Below are 23,932 nucleotides of genomic sequence, written 5' to 3' on the forward strand. Positions count from 1 at the left end.
CGCGGGGGGGACGCGCCGCCAGCGCCGCAGGATGAGCGGCGCTGCCCGCGCGGGACCCGGGGGTGAGTGCGGACGCTGCCCGGGGCTGTGCGGGCTCCCGCCGCCGCTCCGCTCAGCCCCTCCCAGCCGCGGGGAAGGCGGGGGTTCCGGTACCGGGAGGGCGGCCTTGGCGAGGGGCGGCGGTCCCGGCGCTGGGCGCAGGGCTGTACCCGTGGGGCGGGCGACAAAGAGCTGGGAGGCGGCGGGGCGGGGGTCGAGTGGGACCAGGATCCGGCGCCTGGAGCCGGTCCCGGGGCGGCGGGGTGACCCCAGCGCAGCTGCTGGGGGGGAGGGGGGGGGGCGGTTGCTGCCAGCCCTCAGAGGGGAGCAGCGCCCGCTGGGCCGGGGTGCTCCCTGCCTGCCCAGGGCTCCGCTGCCAGGGCGAGGGATTCGCGGGGAAGTTACTACAAGGAATGACTCAGCCTGGCAGCGCCTCCGTGCTCGCCGTTGGCGGCGGTCGGGCGAGCGCCGTGCAGAAGCGTTGTGTGTTTACAAACGTTTTTCTTCCTCTCCCTCGGTTGTTTACTTGGTCCTGCTCCCGAGGAAGCATGTGTCCTGTAATGAATTTTCCCTTCAGTTTCTCCTTACGGCTCTTTGGTAGACTTTCAGGCTGTTTTGTGCGTCAGTGCTCAGTTTTCTTACTGACCCCCAAAGTACTGGCTGCCAGCGATCCAGAGGTAGAAATGCTAATATAAATGCTGGGAGAATTAAATGAGCTGATATTTGTAGTGCTCATGTTTCTCACTGAGCGTCGTCTAGTCATGAAATAAAAAGTCGTGTCTGGTCCTGAGAAACCCAGAAATGTTAGTTTAGACCTCATATAACCATAGCTTTTTTTTCTCTTGTGTCATTTGTTTTTGTCTGATGTAATTACATGGTATGTCCTGGCCATGAGCCATTTCTTGTGGTTCATATTTTAAGCTTTCACCTTTATTTCTTTATGGGAAAGAATGAAGAGGTTGAGGTTTGGGGTTTTTTTTCCTTCTGCTCACGTATATGTGTGTCAGAAGTAGTTTGCGCTGTTTGGTTTATGGAAGGACTTAACACTTCTGGAGGTGTGTGTTTTACTGTGTGGTGAAAGATACCTCAGCAATGCTGGAGAAATAACAAGAATGGAAAAACATGTTTCATACAGTTGAATTTTATACAGCTGAGAAGTACTGTGAGGAGTAACAATATAAATAGAATCAGAATTATAGAATGGTCTGGATTGGAAGGGACCTTGAAGATCCCCTAGTTCCAACCTCCCTGCCATGGGGAGGGACACCTTCCACTAGACCAGGTTGCTCAAAACCCCATCCAACCTGTCCCTGAACACTTTCAGGGATGGGGCATGCACAGCTTCTCTGGGCAACCTGTTCTGGTGCCTCACCACCCTCACACTAAGGAATTTCTTCCTTATAGCCAATCTAAACTTACCCTCTTTCAATTTAAAGCCATTGTCCCATGTCTTCTCCCATACGTACCCTTTTAAAAAGTTCATCTCCATACTTCATGGAAGTACTTAGTAATAATGAAAACATGCACATTTATGGTATATGTAAGTTATGAATTTTAAGAATATTTAGTATGTAGTACCTTGGGAAATTTTTAAAAGATGAAGCACGTGAAGAAAGGGCCTTACTGTTTTCTGGTGGTCTAATACAACCATTTGTGCCAAGAAGCAAATATTAACAAGAAAGAATTTAGGTATTCTAACATCATTAAGTTTAGTTTAAAGTGTGCAGAGGATATATCTGTACTTACTCTAAATGCTGCCTGGAACTCAATACGGCTTTATTTTATTATGTTGAGAGTAGTAAAGAAAATGACTTACTGAAGAACACATGGTAAGGGTCTTTAGAGCTGTGCCAGCTTTAGAGCTGGAAATACAAACGGGATCTTTTGGGATAATCCATTATTGTAAGATAGACCTAACTGTGCTTTGAAAGTGCATTTTTGGAAGTACATTGTTGTTGTGCACTTTGTAAAAGTAGCTGTGTGTTTTGTAGATTGTAAAGTAGCAATCTATCTTAGCTTTAATTGTTCTAGACTTGTGCTCAGCACAGATTTGGGTTAGTAGTTTCTGAGATCCTGTTTAAGGGACTGTCTCTCCCATGTCAGGTTACTATATTTATAATTAGAAGTGTACGCAGCAGATTTGTGCTCTGACTGGAGAAGAGGGCAAGGGTTATTTTGAGGTCTTTTGTGATGTCCGTTTAAAAAAACTGTGTGTCCCTGCATGTTGTCTGAACACAGCTGTTACATAGCCTTGCAGAAGCTAAGGTGGCAAACATAATTTCTAGACTGAACTTCAGTTATTTTGGTTAAATAGGGGATGGAGTGTATGTTGGGAATAAGGGAGTAGCACATGCTGATTTGTTGTTTTTGATAAGAGAGTGGCAGTTACAGTGGGATCACTGGAAAGAATTTTTCTGTATGTTATCAGTGTGTCCTTAAGTCTTTATTTGCTTTTAAACTAGCAGTTGCTTTCTGTGAAAGACTGGCTTAGAGTGATGTAAGGATCTTAAGACTTATATTGCACAGGATGGGTTCATTAGCACGTTGAGGTAAAGTGAAAACAAGAAGTTAAAATGAAAAACTATAGTGTGCTTACCCAATTGTCACACGAGCCACTTCAGTCATTTGGATAGTGCCCAAACAGTCATGTGTTTCCTTCTGCATTTGCAATATTGCTCAAAAAAGTTATGCTCCTGATTTTTGGTCCATAGCTCAATGACATTATATGAACAGTTTCTGAAGATGAGGAGGGGACAAAAAAAATACCTTAATAAAGAAATCTTACTGCTTTCAAGGAGCCTATTAATAGCTAGCATTCTGATGCAAAGTTGTTAATCAGTATTACTGAGTAGCAAACACTTAATTACAAGATGCCAACTTACATAATACTATTGTATTATACTGCAGGATTGATACCAAACAGGCAAAAAAAAAATCATTAATATGTAAATTACTAATTTAATTGCAAGAATTAGATCTGTTTTCTAGCTGATTTGCCAGACTAATGATTTTGGTGTACAAGTTGAAAGATCTCACATGAACTGTGTGTTGTAAAAGCCTATAGCACAATTAATGGTGATAAAGAAATGGCTAGCAGTTATTTTTGTGAGCTAATTAACATTCTGTGGTTACTGAGAAAGTCACTTGTCTATTTATGAGTTAATTCGTAGTGCAGATCCACTCTTTATTTAGTTTTAATTTAAATTTCAGTTTTTTTAATGTAGTTCAGTTGAAAGGCAAGGTGGAAGACATCATAGCCATGTATGAGCTCTTTCTATCCTTTCTATTTGTAAGCAGGGTTGGAAGTGGATATACTTTGTGTTTTCTAATAGGATTCAAGCGTAACTAAATTGTTAATAATACATGAATAATATTTCAATACCAATTATTGGAAGCTGTCAGTAGAAATATCAAAACAAATTTATTGATACCACATTTACATTCATTTTACATTTACATTGAGATGGGGCTGGTCAGGGCAATGCTTGCTTGTCTTCTGTCCATCTCTAGGTGTGTATTTTCCTTTTGTTGTTCAGGTTTGCAGTCCATGGTTCTGAGCTCAAACTACCAGCTCAAGCAACAGCTCAGTGTAGCTTTTTATGTTCATCCAAGATGTTGACACTTTCTTTTGGGAGCAGATTTTGCAGCTGGGCCTGCTGTCTTTATCGCATCAAGGTGAAATGATTATGGTGTGCTATATATAAAGCTCTAGTAGTTTGTGCATCTAAAAAATAAGCTGTGGTAGAATGTGATAGCCTGTTTTCTATGAATAAGTACAAAAAAGGCTTGTTTGAGGGCTGTATGAATTTCTTTCTGACCTGTGTTGATTACTTGTTGGTGGAAAGTAAAATGTAAAACTGCTTTGTTGACTAGTTGGGTTCCAAATGTCCTGCATCTGTCTTGCTGTGTAATGCTGTAGGATCAATGAGAAGAACGGTGTGTGAATATTTGAGAGCAGCTCTGCCTAAGTAATGTTCTAATGGGTTTTTAACTGACTTCAGAACATGGTTTTATTTTCTCTTTATAAAATAGCTCATGTTTTCTTACCTCTTAAGACTCTCTTTTGAAACAGTATTTTTGCTTTTTCAGGAGAGTAGGAAAGCTGTGGTGGCAATAATGAAATTGTGTGTTCAGTATTTCAATTGCATGTTGCTTTTATTTGGAGGGATTAGGTGGAACTAGTATCTGTATGATACATCAATCTTCATTATTTTTCTTGAAGATGTTTGACAGGCCAGTATGTTGTTTTCATTTTGAACAGATTGAAAACAGTATGTATTTTAGAGGTAGAATGCAGTATTGAAGAACTAATTATAGGAAAAGTTTTACTTACATCATGGATTCAAAAAATCATACCACCCTTAGCAAAGCTAAAATACAAATTCTGTAAGAATTGCACTTTGCTGAGGTCTGATTTTTGAATGTTTGAGGTAGCTGTTCCTAAATTCCCAAATTCTATTTTGATTTAGTGTTCAGTTTATCTTTTAAATGACTTATCTGCCTTTTTTTTTTTTCTATGATTGAACATGTAATAATGCTCTTTTGTGTTGTAGGTATAGCTGCAGTACTTTTTGCTCTTTATTATTTGAATGGTGTTTTTTTCCTAGTATTGCAGGGACTTTCAATGTCAGTGGTTTATCTCAAACTTTGAGTTTGTTGATGCCAAGTAGCTGTGCTGGTATGTCAAAAGCCTGAAGATTTTACCCTTATTTATTGTAGTTGGCTTAGGATAAACAGTTCATACTGACAAAATGGTGCTTTTATTTATATAGTTTTTCTTCCATCCTCCACAGTGTGTATTTTTATTAAATTCAGATGAAGTGAAGATGCTTATATAAGAATATATTGTGTAACAGTACTAGAAGCTCTCTTCTAATACATTGTGCTTATGCTATATGTAAGTGTTCTACTAGTAAATTCAAGCTGACTTCTCTATTTAAAAATATTCTTTGCAAGTACTCGTGTTGTCTACTGATTGAAAGGGACTTGATTCTCACCCTATGAATGGTTTGAAAATATGACTCAAAATTCTCAGTTCTGTCTGAATGAAGGGGGGGGAGGGGTAATGTGTATGCCTTTTTATATGAAAGGCTTGGTAGTAAAATACCTATAAATTTCGAAAAGCAAGTGTATTGTAACAACATTTTCACATGCATATTATGGCTCTAAACAGGACAATCAGGCTTCAGTAAGCCAAGAGTATAGTTGTAATACCTCAGTTGTTGTAAGTTGTGTTTTTCTTTGTCTTTCTTGGGGTTTCTTTGGTGGTTGTATAGCTCTTTAGTTGGTAACACCATATAAAAGAATTTATCAGTGCACATTGTTAGTTGTTTTAAACTACCAAAGATTTATATTCCAGAAAGGTAAAGAAGGGCAGATGAAAATTAGAACTAACACCTTCTTGAGATTAGAGACAATTTAATATTCTTCAAACAATCCTGCAGCTTTTCTTATTTCTCAGCACATTGCTGTTATCTTCTTTCAAACTGATGCCAATAGAGATCCAAAGGTGATTCGTAAATATGTCATATCCAAAAAGAGTAATAGACTGATCTGAGAAGAATCTAGACATTTCTGAATATGTATTCCTAGGGAGACTGGGGATTATATCAGCGCTGCATCTTGCTGTTGGTCATTTACTTACCTCTTTCAAATACCCCTGGAAAGAAAAGAATGTTGATAAATAGGAGGAGGTTGGTAGATGACATGTGAATTATAAGTAATTTCAAAAGGAGAAATTTGGTAAATTCCATCTTTACATCATGAAAGTTCAAATACTAATTTTATAACTAATATAGGATAAGAAAAATGTGAAACAAGTTTGGATGTTGCAAATCAATTGAACAGTTTACCAAGACAGTAGTGGATTTCCTTATTACTAGAAAACTTTAATGGTGTTTGAAAATCTGATTGCTTATGAATAGAAATTAAGGAAGAACCTGTGACTTTTATGTAGGCAGTCAGAATAAATCACGAGGATCTTTACTTGCCTTACATTTCATTATTGTCAATCTTTTACTCTCTTTTCCATCTGTAGTGTTTTCATTCCTATAAAGTAAATGCCAGTTAATCAGTCTGTGTTTTCATCTTTTGAATAGTTCTGGCCAAGATTCTTCTTTTTTTCACATAAAAGAAAAAAAAAGTTGTAGCATTAGGATGTTGTATCTGAAGAGGGAAGAACAGGGGAAATGGCCTCCTAGACTATATTTGAGAAAATCTGTCCTCAGTTGCATCTGTAGTAATTGTAAATTTTTATGTTATTTTAGCCTGCTTTTAAGAGGGTACTAGTTTGGGTTTTTTTACTAGGTTTCCATTTCCAAGAGGGGATCTGTTAGTAACTGAGGATGGCACGGGCAGTTAGAAATGTGAATTATGCCTTCTGAAAATTTTCACTTGTCTTCTTGAATGATGGTTGTGATGTTGAGTATCCTCTGTATTCATTGGCCTCTTTCCAGTCATAATTGAAGTGTAGCAGTTTGTGGAGTTGTGTAATGAACCTGGTCACGGAACCAATTTGAGCTATCAGGATCCTGGGGAAGCATGCTGTTTCTAACTTAATGCAGCAAAATAATCCAGTTTATTCCATAGAAATATGGATAGTTGCATCACTGAAAGTTGGTGCAGGGAAAGGAGCAGAAGAACTGGCTGAGGAAAGGGATTCATAAGACTGGTGCTCTTTCTGTTAGCAGAGTTTGTGGCCTTGGTTAATCAGAGAGAGTTAGTGGAAGAGCGTTGGTGCTGACTTGTCTGAGTTGGGCATAAGAAAGAATAGACTTTGTTTTCTGTTTCTTGCAGAATTGTTTGCAAACACTGGAAGATTTTACATGCTAATTATTTTAAAGAGTATGTGCCTACAGGAAGAACCTTCCCACCATTATGGAGTCAGTCAGTAACTTGAATAAAACCACCTGAAGCTCCACGTCCCTGAGAGCACCAATCTTTGCAAAGAGAATGTATTATCTCTGTAATTCAAGGGAGGCTTGTACTCCACAAATGCTTTGAAATGGCAAAATTATACATTAAAAAAAGAAAAATCTGACAAAACCTTCAGTTAACTTTGTCAAAAACTTAAGGCGCAGACAGCTGTGGAAAGGCTTGTTTCCATCAATTAAAAACAAAAAGAGGAAAGAAAGAGAAGGGATACTTCTACAGGCTGTGGGCTGTTTCCTAGCAATAAGGTTGTCAGAAATCCTGGGTTGGTTTCCTGACTTGTACCTGTTAACTGAGGCACAGAAGTTTTACTTTCTGTCGTGCAAGAGATGTGGAGTTTTGAAAAATGTGGTAAAATTCTATTTACTGTTGGAAGAGGAGAACTTTTGTCTGATCTGTTACATGGATTGTGTTTTGGCAGCTCCTCAAATCAGTGAAAACAGCAATGTAAATAGATGCTAACCATCAGATCTGAAGCTTTATAATCATGTCCATATGGAATCATGACACAGTGCCTGAAAATGTGCTTGTTGTCTCATGAACATGTTTGAAACTATTGCATTCCTAGAATTCACAGTGTAAATTTTATCTGAACTTGTGAGAAGCTGCATTGTTTTGGGCCACACCGATTTCAAAGCTACTCTTTCATGCACAGTGTTTTCTTGCCTACCCAGATGCATTTGCTTTTGATCTGCTCTTTTGCCCTTGATGTTGTTGAGGATCTTTGAAGGCATTGCAGCACCTACTTAGCTGAATGAGGAGCTTCCGTGTAATTCAGAGTTGTAGGAGCAACTCTGAATATGATGGCTGTATGTAACTGAAATATTAGGTTAGTATTATATAAAATTATTCATCTTAAAGGAGGGGAAGGGGGGAAAGCCTCTTAGACTATGAAATACTGAATTAGTGACTTTTGAAATTCCTCTTTAGTGAATGGAGAAGTAGAAGCTTAGGAATGTGTCCTGGTTGTTCTGTGGGATTGCAGCTCGGCTCTTGGGTTGAGTGGAAAAGCTGACCAGCAGCTGAGTTTGAGAGCTGTTAGGAACACAGTGACTGTTGGAGATGCTGTAATTAAGTAACCGCCTCTGTGCCTGATGCACATCTCAACACAGTATAAATAGAGCTCCAGATGGCACCTTACAGATGTCAGGGATTGACAGCCTTTCTTTAAAACTACAGTGTGGCTTGAACATGAGGTTTATAGGCTTTGATATAAGGTGGTAATGGGAGATAGGATCTCTACCTGCAGTAATATATCTCTGTGATTAAATGTGGTCTTCTTGGTAAATTTATTTTGGAGGAGTAGGGGAATTAAATTATTCTCTGCAACTGGGTCAGGAGGAGCTCACTCATCACACAGCTTAGGTTTTTTTTCTAATTATTATTTTTTAGTTTTTCTTTTAAGTTTTTAGAGTGCCTTTTAAAACATATTTCCTTTCAACAGTTGGCTATCCAGAAAATGGTATGCATTTGCATATGTACTTTAGAAACATAGCCATTTCTGTTGCATAAAGCGTTACTAAAGAATGTGTGCCCTTACAATGGGGTCATTATTTCTATTCTTCTGATGGTGGTAGTAGTAATGTTTCGCAAAATTTAGGTATTTCTGGTTAGATGCATTGGATGCAGTATTGAAGAAAGCTTCTCGAAGCCTGCTTTTGGAGACGATCTTACAACTAATGTGAAGAAAGGTGTTAGTTGCATTAAATTCAGCTTCAGTTTCTATTTTCCTTTGATTTATGTGCTATAAAATACTCAGCTTTTGGGGTCTGCAAGTTGGAGCAAAAGAGCATTTTTTGAAAAAGCACTTGAAAATAAAAACAAAGGAAGTGGATGTAGAAGGCAGGTTTAGAGAAGAAAACAAAATTAATTGTAGGGAATATTCTGCACTGGTCTTGTACCTTTGTCTATTATACATATGCCTAAGTTGAGGTGAAGCAGGAAATGCTGCTCTGAAAGGTGAAATCACAGGAACTGCAGCATCTCAAAGGCAAACCTTAAGATTTGTGGTATGGAAATGAAGCACCATTTAATAACATGCTAATGTGCTCTGAAGTTGACTCCAGCTCGAGAGGTAATAAAGGTATATTAGCCTTGAGGGGAGATGCTACCCAGATAAGATACTCAGTGAATGAGGAATAGCACTTGAGTCTTTTTAAGCATGTCACAGGCTTGTCAGCCTTTGCCTCAGATGAATTGCCCTTTCGACAGGCAGAAATTCTGGTGGTGTCCTGTGAGACTCCTGACCGTGGTAATTGGGGGTAACATTTATGACTCATATTGGAGACGCTGTTACCTGTAGTGTAGCCTCAGTGCCTCTGCAGTAAGGGAAGTGAAACTTCTGTATCAGCAGCGCACAGGTGATGATCCCACAGAGCTATGTGAATGTCTAATAGCAGTGTGAAAATGCAGGCACTGTGTGAACAGACTTGCCTTGATCTGATAGTTTAGCTAGTTCTGTCTACTTTCAGTCTTTTTTTGACTTGGAGATACACACAGGACAAAAAGAGTTTGGGCCTCTTGGTTCTATCTGACCTGGCAGGTGAAGCGTTGATAAGTATCACACTTAGCATACAGATGTGGAGCAGCACTTCCCTGCTCTTCCCTGAGTACAAGAAGCAAGGTACCTTATACTGTTTGTGTTGGTGTTGTGGATGGCATTTTACACCACTGCGTTTAAAGGAAAGCCATTACTTTGGCATGGTTCATTTTAAATTCTATGGTATTAAAGAAAAATTTGTCAGTATCTTTGTTTGCTCAAGTTTAGTTTGTAATCCAGATTATAAAGGAAGTCTGGGAATTGAGATGTCAGAAGCATGAGTGTGAACAATTAAGATAATACAGAGGGAACTTAAAGACTAAAGTGAGGTTGATGAATGTCCTATTAAACCCAAACAGCATAAATGTTGATTTCTTTGTCCTCCTCTGAATGCCATGATTCAGTGTTTGAGTTTGTGAAGTTCTTGAAGTTGTTCCATGAAACAATGGAACAGTCAGCATTAGGTAATTAGGAGCAGGGATTTTGCACTTAAGGGCAGAAATGGATGGTTAATGTACCCATAGGATTATTTGTGGAGTGCTGTGAAACCTGTGATGCCTGTGCTGTAATGATGAAAAGGAAGGGTCCATAAATAGATATTAGTTTCCTTCTAGAGATGTAACAATGAGCGTGTTCTGAACTGAGATACATCTCAATACTTGTAAACGTGTTGAAAGTATTGATCAACACTGACTTCAAAAATAGTTGATTGTTGAAGAGTTTATATTATATAGAAAAAGATTGCAGTAATTGCATTGCAATGTAAATGCAGTGTAGAGCAGTGAAATATATATTACAACCAGCACAATGTATTCATAGCTGATTTTGGTGGTTTATTAGCTAATGTGACAATATACTTATTCTCAATTATGGAAAATTTTTATACTTTGTGCCATTCTTACATTTTTATAATCTCATTTATTTTCTTGTATTTATGCCTACTATATTCTGTTTGCTCTGGCAGCTGTTACAGAAAGTTTCAAATGTTCAGCTATTTTTTAAAATTAAATTATTGATAATTCGTGGCAGTTGGTCAGAGAGACTTCTATCCCATAATGTGAAGGATCTAGCATGGATCTAATGCTGCAAGTTACACAGTTTAAACAAATAATCGGGGTGGACTAGTCATTTGTTGTCTTTTTTCATTACATAGGTAGCAGCTCTGTCTTTAGTAGCTGTCAGATTGTGTAGTTGTTCAACCTCTATTAAGATGAATTAAAATAATTTCAGCAAAAAAACCTTTGAAACTTGTAACACTCCATAAAAGTTTAAAGCTAAAAATAAATAAAGCCTGAAATTCTCCTAATGGCCTGTTCTGGTAATAAAAACAGAAGAAGAATAAAATGTGTTTGGATATATTCTGTTGAAGCTTGATGGTGTGACTTTTGCTCCAAGATTGCATTAAGAGTTTGTGTTACTGCTGAATGATAACAATATTCTGGAATATTGGGAACAAAGGCCAATTCGTGATGTGTGGCTGACCTTGCCTGTAATAGTCTGCAATAACCTGACCTTTGAAAGAAAAGAAACTTAGGTAACTGTGGTAGGTTTTCATGTATACATACCCTCTGTAACTTACCTTTCACTTTGAACACAATCAGACAGATTTTGTCCAGACATGCAAGACTAGGAAGAGCTCTCAAAATTAATGTTTTTCCAATGTTGTGAAGATGGACAGCTGGAGAGAGGCAGTTGATGTAGTTCCTGCTGAAGGGAGGGAGGGCTGCAGTATGTCTTTGTTGGGTATCAGTGAATCTTGCAGGGGCGGCTGTTGTTCAAAGCATGTATTCTATGGAACCTTGCTTTACATGATTCCTCTCTTCCTGAAAGTGTTCGCTGAAATTTGTAACAATCTTGAGAGTGGGTGAATTTTGTGGAATTCTGTGAATTCTACATTCTTTTTTTTTTTTTTTCTTTCCCAAAGAGTAATCTAATACAAATTTGTCCTGCCTGTGTCATTGTAGTTCTTTTCCCCCAGCATTGTTTGATGAAATGTTGAGAAACAACACTTGCTTTTTGTCTTCTTAATGGTTGCAAAGGAGTTACAAGACAGAGATTGTGTTGTGTTCCTAGTTTGTGGCAGAAGTGTTTCAGTAGTTTCATGTTAATGTGCATTACTTTGATCTAAAGGAAGTATTCATAAATTCATTTTGCTCAAGTACAACTGTTGACTGCTGATAGCTAAACTGGAGGAGGACACTTTAATTACAATTTTTCTTGTGGTAGCACTTAAACACATTGGTTATTTCCCTTTTATTGTACCTTTGCTTCTGATAAAATGTTATGTGTGCATTTTGCATAGGAGTGAAGAGGGAGGGGACAAAAGGGAGGAAAAGAATTCTTCTGTTCCATGACCATAAAATGATTATTTCCTTTATTACAAGGTTTTCAAATATGGAATGGAGTGTTTTTGATTGTCTGTAGTAGCATAGGTTGTATAAAATGGTTTACATGTTCTAATGGTTTTCAGGCTTCAGCAAGCCTATTTTTAGTAATGGATTATCACCCTTTATAGTGCCCGATCATCTTCTCAGAAGCTTGCTAGGGCATTAACATGATAGAAATAATGTTTGTTTGCAGTTTGGAGTTTGTGCACTGGCTTCACTGCCCTGAGCCCAATAGCTCATCAACATGTTCTTTGCCAAGGCTCCTTCTCCTTTGGCACTGCTACTTAACTGAAGACAGTTAAAATGAACTAGGGTAGCCTAAAAAGGTCGCCTTTGCTGATCTGACTCATTTTGGTTGTTGTAGTTTCCATTGTAGTTTAAAAAGCAGTTCTGGGAGAGAAGCCCCTGGCAAAGATGCAGTGACAAGCAGCTGGGAATCTTCAGGTTATTTAAAAAAAAAAAAAATAGAATAAATAAATCTAACACATGTTTTGAAAGTAGGTGAATGATTTAGCAAAATAGGTTACCTTGTTTCAGGTAAGGAAGGTGATACTGATTCCTGAAGGAATCTGTGGGAGACAGCTGCAGGATAGGACTCTTCATTCAACAGCAGTAGCGTGTATGTCTTTTAATGCTGGAGTTTCATAGATAAATTGCCTTGTTAAGACTTTCTCTATTGCTCTCAGCATCACCACGTCAACATTCTGCATCAGTTCTGAAAAATAATTTCGGTTAATGGAAAAGCAAACATTTCTTTATAGCGAACTAAATTTCTCTCCTTGTAAACACTCAAAAGTATGATTAGTAGTTATTTTAAACAAAATTGATGAGCGAAAGTATTCAGATGTATAGCAGTTCTGGGCAGACTTGTGACTGGATAGCATTATTAATTAACAAAACCCCAAACAATTACCACATAATTATTCTTCTGGCATTAACATACACTGATTTCTGTATTAGATGCAATTATGGCCATAAACCCCTGACATTTTAATAATAATTTTTTACTAATAATTGCATTCTGTATCCTTTCTTTGCAGATTTTCTCTGGCTTTGAACAGCCATGCTACTCTGTTGCCAAAAATCAAGTAAAGCGAATGTGCGCCGTTACTCTCCTCTTGAATTTGAAGAAGGCGGTAGCTCTGTATAGTGCCTGAAGGTGATTCTTTCTTTGCCTGAAGTTAAAAAGTTAGAGACTCCTGATGTATGGCAGATGCTGTCATAAATATTGTTGATCTTAATAATGTTTCTTCTTTCTGTGTTTTTGTTAGGTTTAGTGTTATGGTTTGGATGGGTAAATGCTTAATTAAAATTTTACTTCATGTATGTGTTGGGCACATTCTCTCTCAAATACCACTTTAGCTTTGGTAGTAATGTTCATATGAAAACTAGGTATTATACTATGTTTAGATGTAAAAGAGAGAATTTATTAATAAAATAAGGAACTTTTAGCTTGTTCTTGGTGTTCAGCAGTTTTTATCTATCTAATAATTTAGTTTATAGAGTATATTCTCCTTTTTCTGATACAAAAGGAAGCTGGTGCCACTGAGTACAGTAGAGTTCAGGTGCAAGGACAACAAAACTCTTCAGATCAAATTATTTAACTGGTCCTTTTTTATTTGATGTAGTTCTGTTTCTGAAGCCTTGTTGTGAAAATGAATGATTTAACTAGGACTATAATGAATGCTTGAAAAGTGTGAGGGTAGCTGCTCTCTTGTAAGAAAACTCTTACGACTTTCTGGAATAAATATTCTGATAAAACCTCTCTCCCCTACTCATATTAATGGCGTGTTTGTTATTTTTCTCTGTGGTTTGTAAATTTTTCTATGTGTAGGCAAAGACATAAATGCAAATTCAGACTAATGTTCGAGTAATATGATTAGCTGTGTAGACCCTGTATGTGTGTCTTATTAATACTACAAAGAAAGACGGACAACTTATATTACCTGTGTAGTAATTTAATCCAAAAAGTCATTTTTACAATGATATAAGAATATTGCTTAGTGGCTAAAACTTACAGCTTAACTTTTCATCATTCCTTCCACAAAAAATTCAGGTTATTAGTGACTGCAGTGCTAGTTGTATTTCTGCAGCAGCTTTGGTAGTGTGGTGGAAATTACTCATAAGCTTCCTAGCTCCTAAGGAGGAGAAGAGAAAAAGGCTCAGAATTATGGAGTACTTAAGTGATAAAATCTCAAATTAAGTCTCAGTGTTTTATGAGGCAGGTTAATATTTTTCATCTGTCACATACACTGGAAAAACACGTGCATAGAGTCACTCGTCCATGGTCTTGTAGGGCACAGGACTGAAAATGTGTGTTGACCTGCACGTTCTTGCTTGAATGCTTCATATTTGCTATCAGTAACAAAGAAAGGAGCTACTGATTTAGCTAATGCTGATAACAGGAAAAAAAAAATTTAGAGCTATTACTTACTGTAGAGAAATACAAAAAGGAATTTTGCCTTCTTTCTTTTCTTTGGTTTTTTTTTTTTGGGTTGTTGCCAATGATTTAATTTCTGAGTGAAAAAGTATGGACAGGGATAGTAGTGAGCAGATAGACTTAGTGGCTGTAAGTTGAGGAATTAATAGATTGTGCTGCTGTTTGTAAAATCTAGAAACGATGTCTGGAAATTACTATCTGGGGCTTTAAAAAGGTATTTCATAGTTGAGAAAAGCCAGGTAATGATCTGGGATGATGGCTTCTGCAATTGGAAGTCATATTTTCTTATTTTTTTCTAATTTAGTTTCTTTTATTCTTCTCAGTGTATATTCTCACATGTTCTCCTAACTGTCTGTGCATGCAGAGACTTACCCTGCTCATGTTTCTGGCTAGAGGAGCAACATCTCTGTCTTTGGTAGTGAATAAAGAACTGTGGAATGTGAGCACTGATGTATTCACCCACTATATATCTGAAAGTGTGTTTTCAAAAGCATGTGTCTTGTCTTTTTCATGATTCCTGTGAAACTAACGCTTGAAATTTTTGTTTCAGTTTCTAAATGATTTTAGCAGTGGAAGTTACAAACTTCAGAGATCTAAAGAAATCATCATGAAGCTATATGTATTTTTGGTCAACACTGGAACTACCCTTACGTTTGATACTGAACTTGCTGTACAAAAGTAAGAGAGTAAATTAATTGTATATTGTTTAAATTTAAAAAGTATGTATATTTGTTATATATTAAATATTTGACAGATATTAGGTTGGTTTTTTTAGTATGTCAGTGCAGTTTTCTTCTAGGTTATCCTGTATTTGAGTGAATTTTGGTGGTTGTTTTCTTCATTTTTTTTGTGATTAGCATTTTCAATGCCTTGCCAGGTGATTGTGTGTGCAATTCCATGAAAGAGTAGAGAAGTTATTTACTTTCTGGGTCAGTGGCAGAGGCTGACCTGCTCCTATTGAATCTGGTGTTGTGTTTGGTGCTTTTTGAAAGAACTGTCAGAATGACTTCAGATCTCTTGTGCCCTTTTATTGAATAGTGTTTTTATTTGGGATTTCTCTATAAATGGTTTATTTTTTACTGTCTGGCATCATAGAGGAAGTTCTGCAGGTTGTTCTTTCTCTTGTCAGTACACTCATCCTGAAGAAAATGTGTGCTCTGGAATGTTTTTAGATTGGATCCTGAAGAATTGGCATGAAGGTTTTTGTCGCATGTTTTAGATGGGTAGAAGTGGATTCTGTCCTATGTTGTAAGGCTCCAAACTGTTTTAGATGATTTTATTTGTAAAACATGAACTCCTGAGTGCCCAACTACCTGAAGCGTGATCAGTGTTAGAGGATCATGCTGAAGTCCCAACAAGTTTACTGTTTGTATTTTTTTTTTCACTGCATACTAAAAGCATCTTGCAAATGTACAGATGCTTTTAGAGAGGTTTGTATTGTATTCTTTTTCATTATTCTCATGTGCAAGACACCTTGGGGGTAGCAAGAGCCAAGCTCACCTGCTGTTTTCATATTCTATCAGTGATGAATATGTTGCAAGTAATTGGGCATAAAAGATTTCTACCATGGATTTTGTTCTCAAATCCATTGTTTCCTTTCTCCTGAACTCCTGTTTGTAATTTTCATGAGTGAAAAAGACTAGAGTGTTTTAGTGTGCTCTTCTCTAAAGCTAGATGAAAGTCAGGGTATTACTGAGCATGAAATAGTATTTCAGCCATTCTGTTTCTACTGCGTCCTTTATAGATGTGCCCACACCCCTATAAGCTGTCTGATACATTTAGACATTACATTTCTAAATCATGGTGAGTGAGGTGCAGCATCAAAGCTGCCATGCCAGGCTCCTAATAATCTGTTATGGGCCCACTTTTTGCTCAGTTGGGTTCTTTTTTGGAAGCTGTCCAACAACTGAACCACACAAAATCAAAGACTCTTCAGTCGAACAGTTTAACTGCTTATTCTGTATATCTGTACATACAGACTTGCTCTTTCTAGTTCTAACTTTCTTGGGTTCTTCGCCTGTCTCTTTGTACATGGACAGGCCAAGCTACCTTCCTAAAGACTGTGGAGGTGATAGGTGAATGGTTACTGTAACACAGCTAGCAAGTACAAGCTTGTGCTTGTGAGAGGTTTGTAATGAATCACAGAATTTATGATGTCATGCTGAATCATGGTTGCTTTAAATAACAGATCTTTATGATCTTTTTCAAGTAACAGTAACACTGTTAAATTTCCTGCTAGTTACATCAAAACTATTGATGCTTATATTATTCAATTCATACTCAGAAGCTTTTTTTCTGCCTTTGCACAGGTGCTACCACAGTGTGTTATGTTAGCTGGTGTCAGTAACTGGATCAGATTAGTAAATTCTCATTTACTTTGCTGTTTACGTGTGTTAATGACACAGTCTAGAACTGCCTAAAATAGGCAGTAAAGTGAAGATGTCAGCTAGAATTGAATGTTTAAGGCTGTTGAATTAAAACCAGGGATGGTCTATTGATATACTGTTTCTATGTTAAAGTCTGTGATGTTTATATTAATTTGTTGCAGGTATATCGATTGTTAAGTTTCCTGTTACTGTAAGTGCTTTACTGCATTTCATGTACAGTAAATCAGCCAGAGTTTATTAGGTGAAATTGTGCTTATGCATAACGAAGTGTTAATAGTCTTGTCTTCTAGGGCTTTAGCAAGTCAGCTGTTTGGTCATAAAGTATAAATTCAACAAACACAATATGACTTCTACAGCTGTTACCCTAAATGCTTGGTGTGACTTAATCCAGAATTTCAGCATGGTAACAGATCTTGGAAGAAATGTTGCGGGTGACTTATCAGCAATGCAGAGGCTGTTTTCTTTTAGCTGATAGCTTATTAGCTGCATATCCAGAATGCAACACATTACAGCACTTTAGAAATATGTCATTGTGCAGAATGAAAATGTTTCTTTTAAAAATGTTCTACTCTGACACAGACAGGTCACCTGTGTCTCTTACAGAAATACCTAAAATGAGAGAGAAAAGTAATCTGATAGCATCATCTTCTCTTCCCTTTTTTTTTTTTTTTTTTTTTTTAGTGTGGCTGATCTGAAACATGCAATTCAAACAAAGTACAAGATTGCCATTCAGCACCAAGTACTGGTTGTCAATGGAGGAGAGTGTATGGCACCAGACAGAAGAGTGTGTAGTTACAGTGCTGGAACAGTAAGTGCATGCTGCATTCTTAGCCTAAACTGTCATTTATAGGGGAAGAAAAAGATTTATTACTAAGGGATTTTTAAGTATTTTTCTGTAGTGTGTTGCTTGCTGGATTTCTTTGATTTGAGAAACAATGTTTATATAGTCAGCTTATAAATGTAGATTTTAACTTGTTCTCAAGACATGTTACCCACATGAGGAAATCATTGATGGTTCAACAGTGAGTTGCCTTTACTCAGTGTTTGGTTTCCTTTCCTTTTTGAGTGTAGGACACCAACCCAATTTTTTTATTCAACAAAGAAATGATCTTGTGTGAACGTCCACCAGCTATCCCCAAAACCACATTTTCAGCAGAGAATGAGATGGAATTGAAAGTAGAAGAATCTCTTATGATGCCTGCAGTGTTTCATACAGTAGCATCACGAACACAGCTTGCTGTGGTAAGTAGATTGTTACTGTATTTGCACACCAAAGGAAAATATGTCAGAGGGACAGCTTGATGTAAAATATGAAATAGTTTCTTCAAAAGGCAGTAAGAATGGTGTATTAGTGGTGATGTATTCTTCAGAGGCTTTGTCTCAGAATTTCAAGGTAAATTTTGAAATGTGCTTGCTTCTTCAGCATGTTCAGAGCTTCTTTCAAAACTGTAGTGTAAGACATCTTTTGGATGTGTATGTTTGCAGCATTTGCAAAACAAAAGCAATCGGGTTGCTTTGGACCATGCTTCAGTGCACTGCCTTATTTTCAGTGTCCTCAGTCTACCTCAACTGGAAGTGAGAAAAGTAACTTTGGAAATGTTGTTAACTCAAGTAGAAAATTTAACAGTATAATTTTTAAAAGCACCGTGCCAAACTTCTGTTTCATGATATATGTCTAAACAACTGGTGAGGAATTAATAAAACGAAACTTCTTCCTAAAATTCAGGTTGCCTATTATTGAATACTGCCTTTTCCTTGCATATTGCATATATTTACTTGCAAAGTGATCAGAATTCCAATTTGGTTATTTCTGTGTTGTTTTGATAGGGAAAACTCGCTCCCTGCAAGATGGCCAGTAAGATACCAAGTATGCATGCAGTAAAAACCAGATGCATGTTCAAGACACTGACAATGCCTTCAGTAGCTGGACTGATTGTGTTTCTTTGTTAAAAACTCTCCTAATAGTCTTTTCAAATTTTACATTTAAATGGATTAAATATTTTTCATATCTCTAAAGATTTTTTAAGCTTCCGTTGGCTGGCAGCAGAATACTTATGTGGAGCACTTCACACAAAATGAATAGTGATACATTTTTTGTCTGGTAATAAAATTTCTTCATTTCAGTGACAACTTTAATGCAGTCCAGAAGAACATGTAGCACTTGAAGTGGCTGGGGTTTAATACTGTACAGTAGAATTCAGAGAAAAATGTTAAGTGTTGGATGTAGAACAGGGATTTTAGTTTCTTTCTTGGCGTTCTGGCCTGTCAGAAGGGAGGAAGTTCTCCAGAATACTATGACCTTGATGTACTGTCTGATTTAAGGCAAGGATTCAGTCCAGTAGACTTTTTCTCTCTCCCCCACCTGTTGACAGTTACAGCTGACTTTGTAAATAGGACCCTGAGTTATTAGGTGTCTGTGAATCATATGACTGTCATATAGAGAAGAGTGGATATCAATGTGAATTCAGCTAAGGAGTAGGAGGTTTTCAGTTGTGCTCTGTGAAGAGTGTGAGGGTTCTGATTTTACCAGCTGAAACTGAAAGTACTTTAAAACCATTTTTTGTGAAGTATTAAGAGGAGGTTATAAAAGTAAGCAAGACTGATTGCTTCTAAATACTTAACATTGATTTGATATGAAGGGAGACTGTAGTAATTGCTATAGTCTTTGTGTTTTGTTGAGGGTTATGGAAGGGAAAGGTGATGGTAGTCTCGTTTCTCGCCGTTATTTTATCTGGTTTCTCTATTCCATGCCCTGTTTTCTGGTCTTAGATTCTTAATTTGGCTTTCAGTTTGGTAAAATTACTATACAATGATGGAACTTATTTAATCCCTCTGGAGTAAGCTTTTTTTATTACAGGGGTTTTATTAAAAATACTCCTATTTAGACTTGAAAAGAATTGTTGGTACTGGCTAATCTTCCCCCTTTGATTCTGATGATTGTATTAATATGCAGAGCATGCAAGTTTATTGTAGTGTTTATGCTTTTAAATATGTTATTTAGATCTTTACTGGCTCATTCTGGTGGCAGGTCTATAATACTATTAATATTACGCTGCAGACTGGAAAGTTTATATAGAGAGAGTGATCTTGAGTTTGATTTGCAAGAAGAAAATAAATCTTTCCATACTTAATGTCACCTATTAGTATTAGTGCAGGACTGGGGGAAGCAGGGGGAGGAATTCTCTTTAAACATGGATCCAAGTAAAATGGAGGTTTTATTTTAGCCTGCAGATTATTTTCAGGAAGATTATTATTTGTTCCCCACTTTTGACAGTTCTTCCCTGCTTGTAAAATGGCTATAGTGATGGTATTTGTTTTCTCATGAAAAACTTGGAAATTTATTTAAAGATTAAATAGGTAGTAATATTCGTAAATCTGATTCACCTTTGCATGCACAGTTAATTTTATCCAAGATTTTAAATGTTCTAAAGCCATAGGCTCTGTGTTAGTCTGTGAAAATGAACTGAGTACTTCTCTGGGATGTCAGGGGACTGACAAATCTGTCCTATGTGATGAAAGACTAGTAAATATTCTGTTGTGATTTTTAGATGTACCAAGGTGTGAAAACTGGATAAAGAAGTAGTGCAGTATTGTACTGAGGTAGTTTTTCTTGATGCCTGCTTGAAGCATATTGAGGGAGGACTGGGAACGTGGTTAAAGCATTAATCGTCTCCAAGGTACACCATAAGCCTCTTGCCTGGGAGGAGGAAAGAACATGGGATATTAATCCTTTTCAGAATCAGTTAAGATCTGGAGAGAGCTAGAAAGGCTCTGAACCTCTGTAGTTGTGTGATTGATGCATCCAAAGCCACACTGACAGTACTGTATGGGAGAGTTTCTGCAAAATAGACATTAAAAATCCAAGCTTTGTCTTTTTATTAATTCTAGAGAAATGGTAACCTGCTTCACCAGAAAAGCAGAATGGCAGTACTTGATAATGGAGAGGTTTTTGCCTGTGGTAATTATTTAGAGCATTTTAATTAATTAAATTTGATTACTTAATATTTACTACTATTACAGGTGCTAATACACGATGATAATGTTGAGTAGTAGGAAAATAAAGGTTTCATTCGAAATTATTGCTCATGAACAACAAGAAGTAGTGATGTGTAACTTTGTAAAAATAGGGGAGAATATTTGGTAGCTATTGCTTTTTATTTAAGCTGGTATCTGCTCTGCCCAGAGGCTATAGGATATGATCTGTAAAATCAGACTTGATAAGAAATTGTAAACATACAGTGATATATGGGTTCTAATTTTTTTCTTCACAATGAAAGTAGTTCTAGAGCTTCCTTTAGCAAGTATTTTTATGAATCTGTGCCATTATGGCCTCTCCATCATTTTTTCTCTGTCTAAACTTGATCATTATTGACTTAAACTATGCTTTTGCTTTCTGCATTTTTTTTCCCCCATAATCTGCTGTTACTACTCAGGTATAACTAGAAGTCGTGTTTTAGTTCTTAGTGGAGGTCCTGGCATTCTTATGGCCTGTTACATATATATTTGTAGGGTATAAGTATATGTAAAAGCAGCCATTTTTCCCTCAGGTAAAACTAATTTCTTTGACTTACAGGTAGCCTTTTTTTAGATTTCATGACTCCTAACCAAAAATCATTCCTGTGGGGAACTTACCTTGTGTTTGGTTTTCCATGGTACTGTGTTTGTCATATCAAGATACATCCATTTTCTATTTCTTTTTATTTTCGTGATTTTAACATCTATTACAGATTTTCTTGTTCCTGTTCACTACCCGTGATCTCATTATGTTGAATTCACAGTATAAAGATTAGGTAGCTTTAAAGAAGCTACATCTGTTCCTTAACTCGTTCCTTTACCATCTAAACTGAAATTCTTGCCACAGGTTTTGTCATTTGCAGTATGATGTCTGTGTTTATATGTTTTTTAAAAAGCTCAGTTAAATCAACTTTCTAAGCCTGTTTTAATTTTATGTCTTGGTATTCTGGTTTTTCTTGGGCTAAAAACTTACCTTTGAGATATCTCTGCCTGAAGGGTTCCAGGTTGCCTTTTTACAGCTAGCCTGGTCTCCCATCTTTCTTGCAGTTTAGCAGTTCTGGCCTTGAGCTGCAGTATGTGGACAGTGAGGTGCACACAATGTGTGCAAAAAGTTTCATGCACACCAGCTGAGAAGACAAGCTGTTCTCTACACAGTATGTTGTGCAATAAGCGGTGTCGTGTCAGTCTTGTCTAATCTTGTGGTCTTGTAACACCACTGCTTAAAATGATTCCTGGTAGTTTAGCCTTTAGGAAAGGATTATTTATTATTCTTTTTTTAGTGATATAACTGAAGTTCCCACGTCATTTGTCCCAGAGGGATATTGAAAACTTGGACTTTTGTTAGTGGGTATGTTTCACATCTCATGGGATGCTGCTGCTGTCATGATCAAACTGTCAGTTCCTGTCAGTTCTTCTTTGAGAACTGGAAATGAGGATGAGAAACTGTGTGGTCATTTCATTTGGTTGTGTAAAACCACAGTTGTAGTCATAGTACATAGTCATAGATTCTTGGTTTAGTTTCAAACACTTCAGATATTTAAGCCAAGAAGTATAGTCATGCTTCCTGAAAGTTGTGGATCTACTATTTAGAGAAATGCTCTTTTCTACTAGAAAATTGCTTTGAGACTCTCTGGAAAGAGTTACTTTAAAATACGAATATTCTTCAAGGTGTGTAGTGTTTGAAACAATTGTGTGGCCAAATTAATTTTTGGCTAAATTATTTGTCTGTTACGGTATGCCTCAGTGGCAGGGAGGAGAAGAGAGATCCAACAGGCAGAAATTGTGCAGCAAGATTGATTTATTTAATTATTTTACAAACTCTTTTATAGACATTTTTCTTCATAGTCTAATTGGTCAAAGGATCAGCCACCCCTTGGGGTGATTGGCTAAAATCCTAAAACATCCATTGTCAAAATATTTTTCTACTGTAGCATAAACAAAGCTTTGCAAGGTCGCAGGTGTTCATAGTTTATAGAACACTGCTAATATCTTCTGTGAGAGAGAAAAGTAGCTCACGGGACTGGAAAGAAGCAAGAAAAATTCCTGCTAGCAGCAATATTGTATCCACAATTTGTCTAATAGTCAGACACACTTGTGGCTCCTCCAAAGAAGTCCAAATTTCTCTGTAACTCAGGTTAGTGATCAGTCTCAATCTTTTAAAGTAATTGAGCTGGCTGGGGTAGTATGGAGTAGGTTTTAGTTTATCCTAAGGTATAATGAAAGATCTACTCTAAGGCAGATCTTTCTAAATGCTACTCTAGCCTTTTGTTTGCCCTTTGTAACTGAACTTTAGATCAAGCTTTTAAAAAATTGATCTGACAGAAAAGAGTTGGGTGATTTGGAATCAAGCTAGTGGAAGTTAACACTTATACCATGGTTTGACTCCCTGACTGTGGTGGTTTATGTCACTTCTCAGTACGTTTTGTGATGGTAAATTCTGTCACTTGACTTCTCCAAACCTACTTGTAATATCAGAGAGAAATGGTGAAAGTAATACTGAAGAAAGTCATTAAGCTGTGACTAACAAAATAACTTTTTCTGTATTATGCTGGTGAAATAAGTATGTTTAAGTAGGAAATAAGTCGTGAACTGTGTGGACAAATATCCAAAGGATGCAGTCACCAAAAATGACCGATATTAAAGAATTATGGAATAATTGGCTATCTACTGACAGGAGACAAATTGAAATGTCAGTCTCCTTTACAGTGAAGTTAACTGCTCCAATTATAAGTTTTAAAACTGAAATCTTGAAGTGTGTCTTAATCTAATAGCTTCACTGATGTTTTAGCTGTGTATGCATTAAGATAATGGTCTTGGTTACTAGTTTTGGTAAATAAGGTAACAGTTCCTTGTTGTGAAAGTGTTTATCTGCGGTTACAGTGTATGAGTTTGTGGAATTTTACTTTTAAGGATCATTTTTATTGGTCTGAGGTTGATTTTTATGGTGATTGAAACCTGTAAGGGAGTCCCTTTTACAGAGTTTCAGACACATGGCAGTAGAGGACTTTGATGACTTATTTCCTTCTACCACAGGGTTTTAGAGAATGGAAAGAACCCTGCATTTCCTGAGAACTTTTGTTCTTTAGAGGTAAGTCCAAAGACCACTTAAGACAACAGACCCTTGTCAAATTTTGCTCATTCAGATGAGCAGAATTACGACAGTAGGATGCAAAGTCTTGAAATTGATCCTAAACAC

At 37.1% G+C, this 23,932-nt stretch overlaps 1 protein-coding gene across 3 annotated transcripts in view; it reads left to right on the top strand.

Moving 5' to 3' along the window:
- Positions 1-23,932, top strand: part of RB1CC1 (RB1 inducible coiled-coil 1) — a 67,891-nt gene continuing 43,959 nt past the window's right edge. Inside the window, exons 1-5 of one of the 3 annotated variants that reach the window (XM_042029019.1) lie at positions 1-62; positions 12,936-13,054; positions 14,886-15,013; positions 17,404-17,530; positions 17,794-17,964. In XM_042029019.1, coding sequence (XP_041884953.1) covers positions 14,943-15,013; positions 17,404-17,530; positions 17,794-17,964 — 369 coding nt within the window. In that variant the 5' untranslated portion in view covers positions 1-62; positions 12,936-13,054; positions 14,886-14,942. Of the gene's footprint in view, positions 63-12,935; positions 13,055-14,885; positions 15,014-17,403; positions 17,531-17,793; positions 17,965-23,769; positions 23,825-23,932 lie in introns of those variants that run through there. The other 2 variants (XM_042029021.1, XM_042029022.1) reach the window with 2 other exon arrangements.

This window comes from Corvus kubaryi, unplaced genomic scaffold (genome assembly GCF_017639235.1).
Source record: "Corvus kubaryi isolate FWS band 111438036 unplaced genomic scaffold, C.kubaryi_AGA036_p1.0 37312, whole genome shotgun sequence".
NCBI classification, from domain to species: Eukaryota; Metazoa; Chordata; class Aves; order Passeriformes; family Corvidae; genus Corvus; species Corvus kubaryi.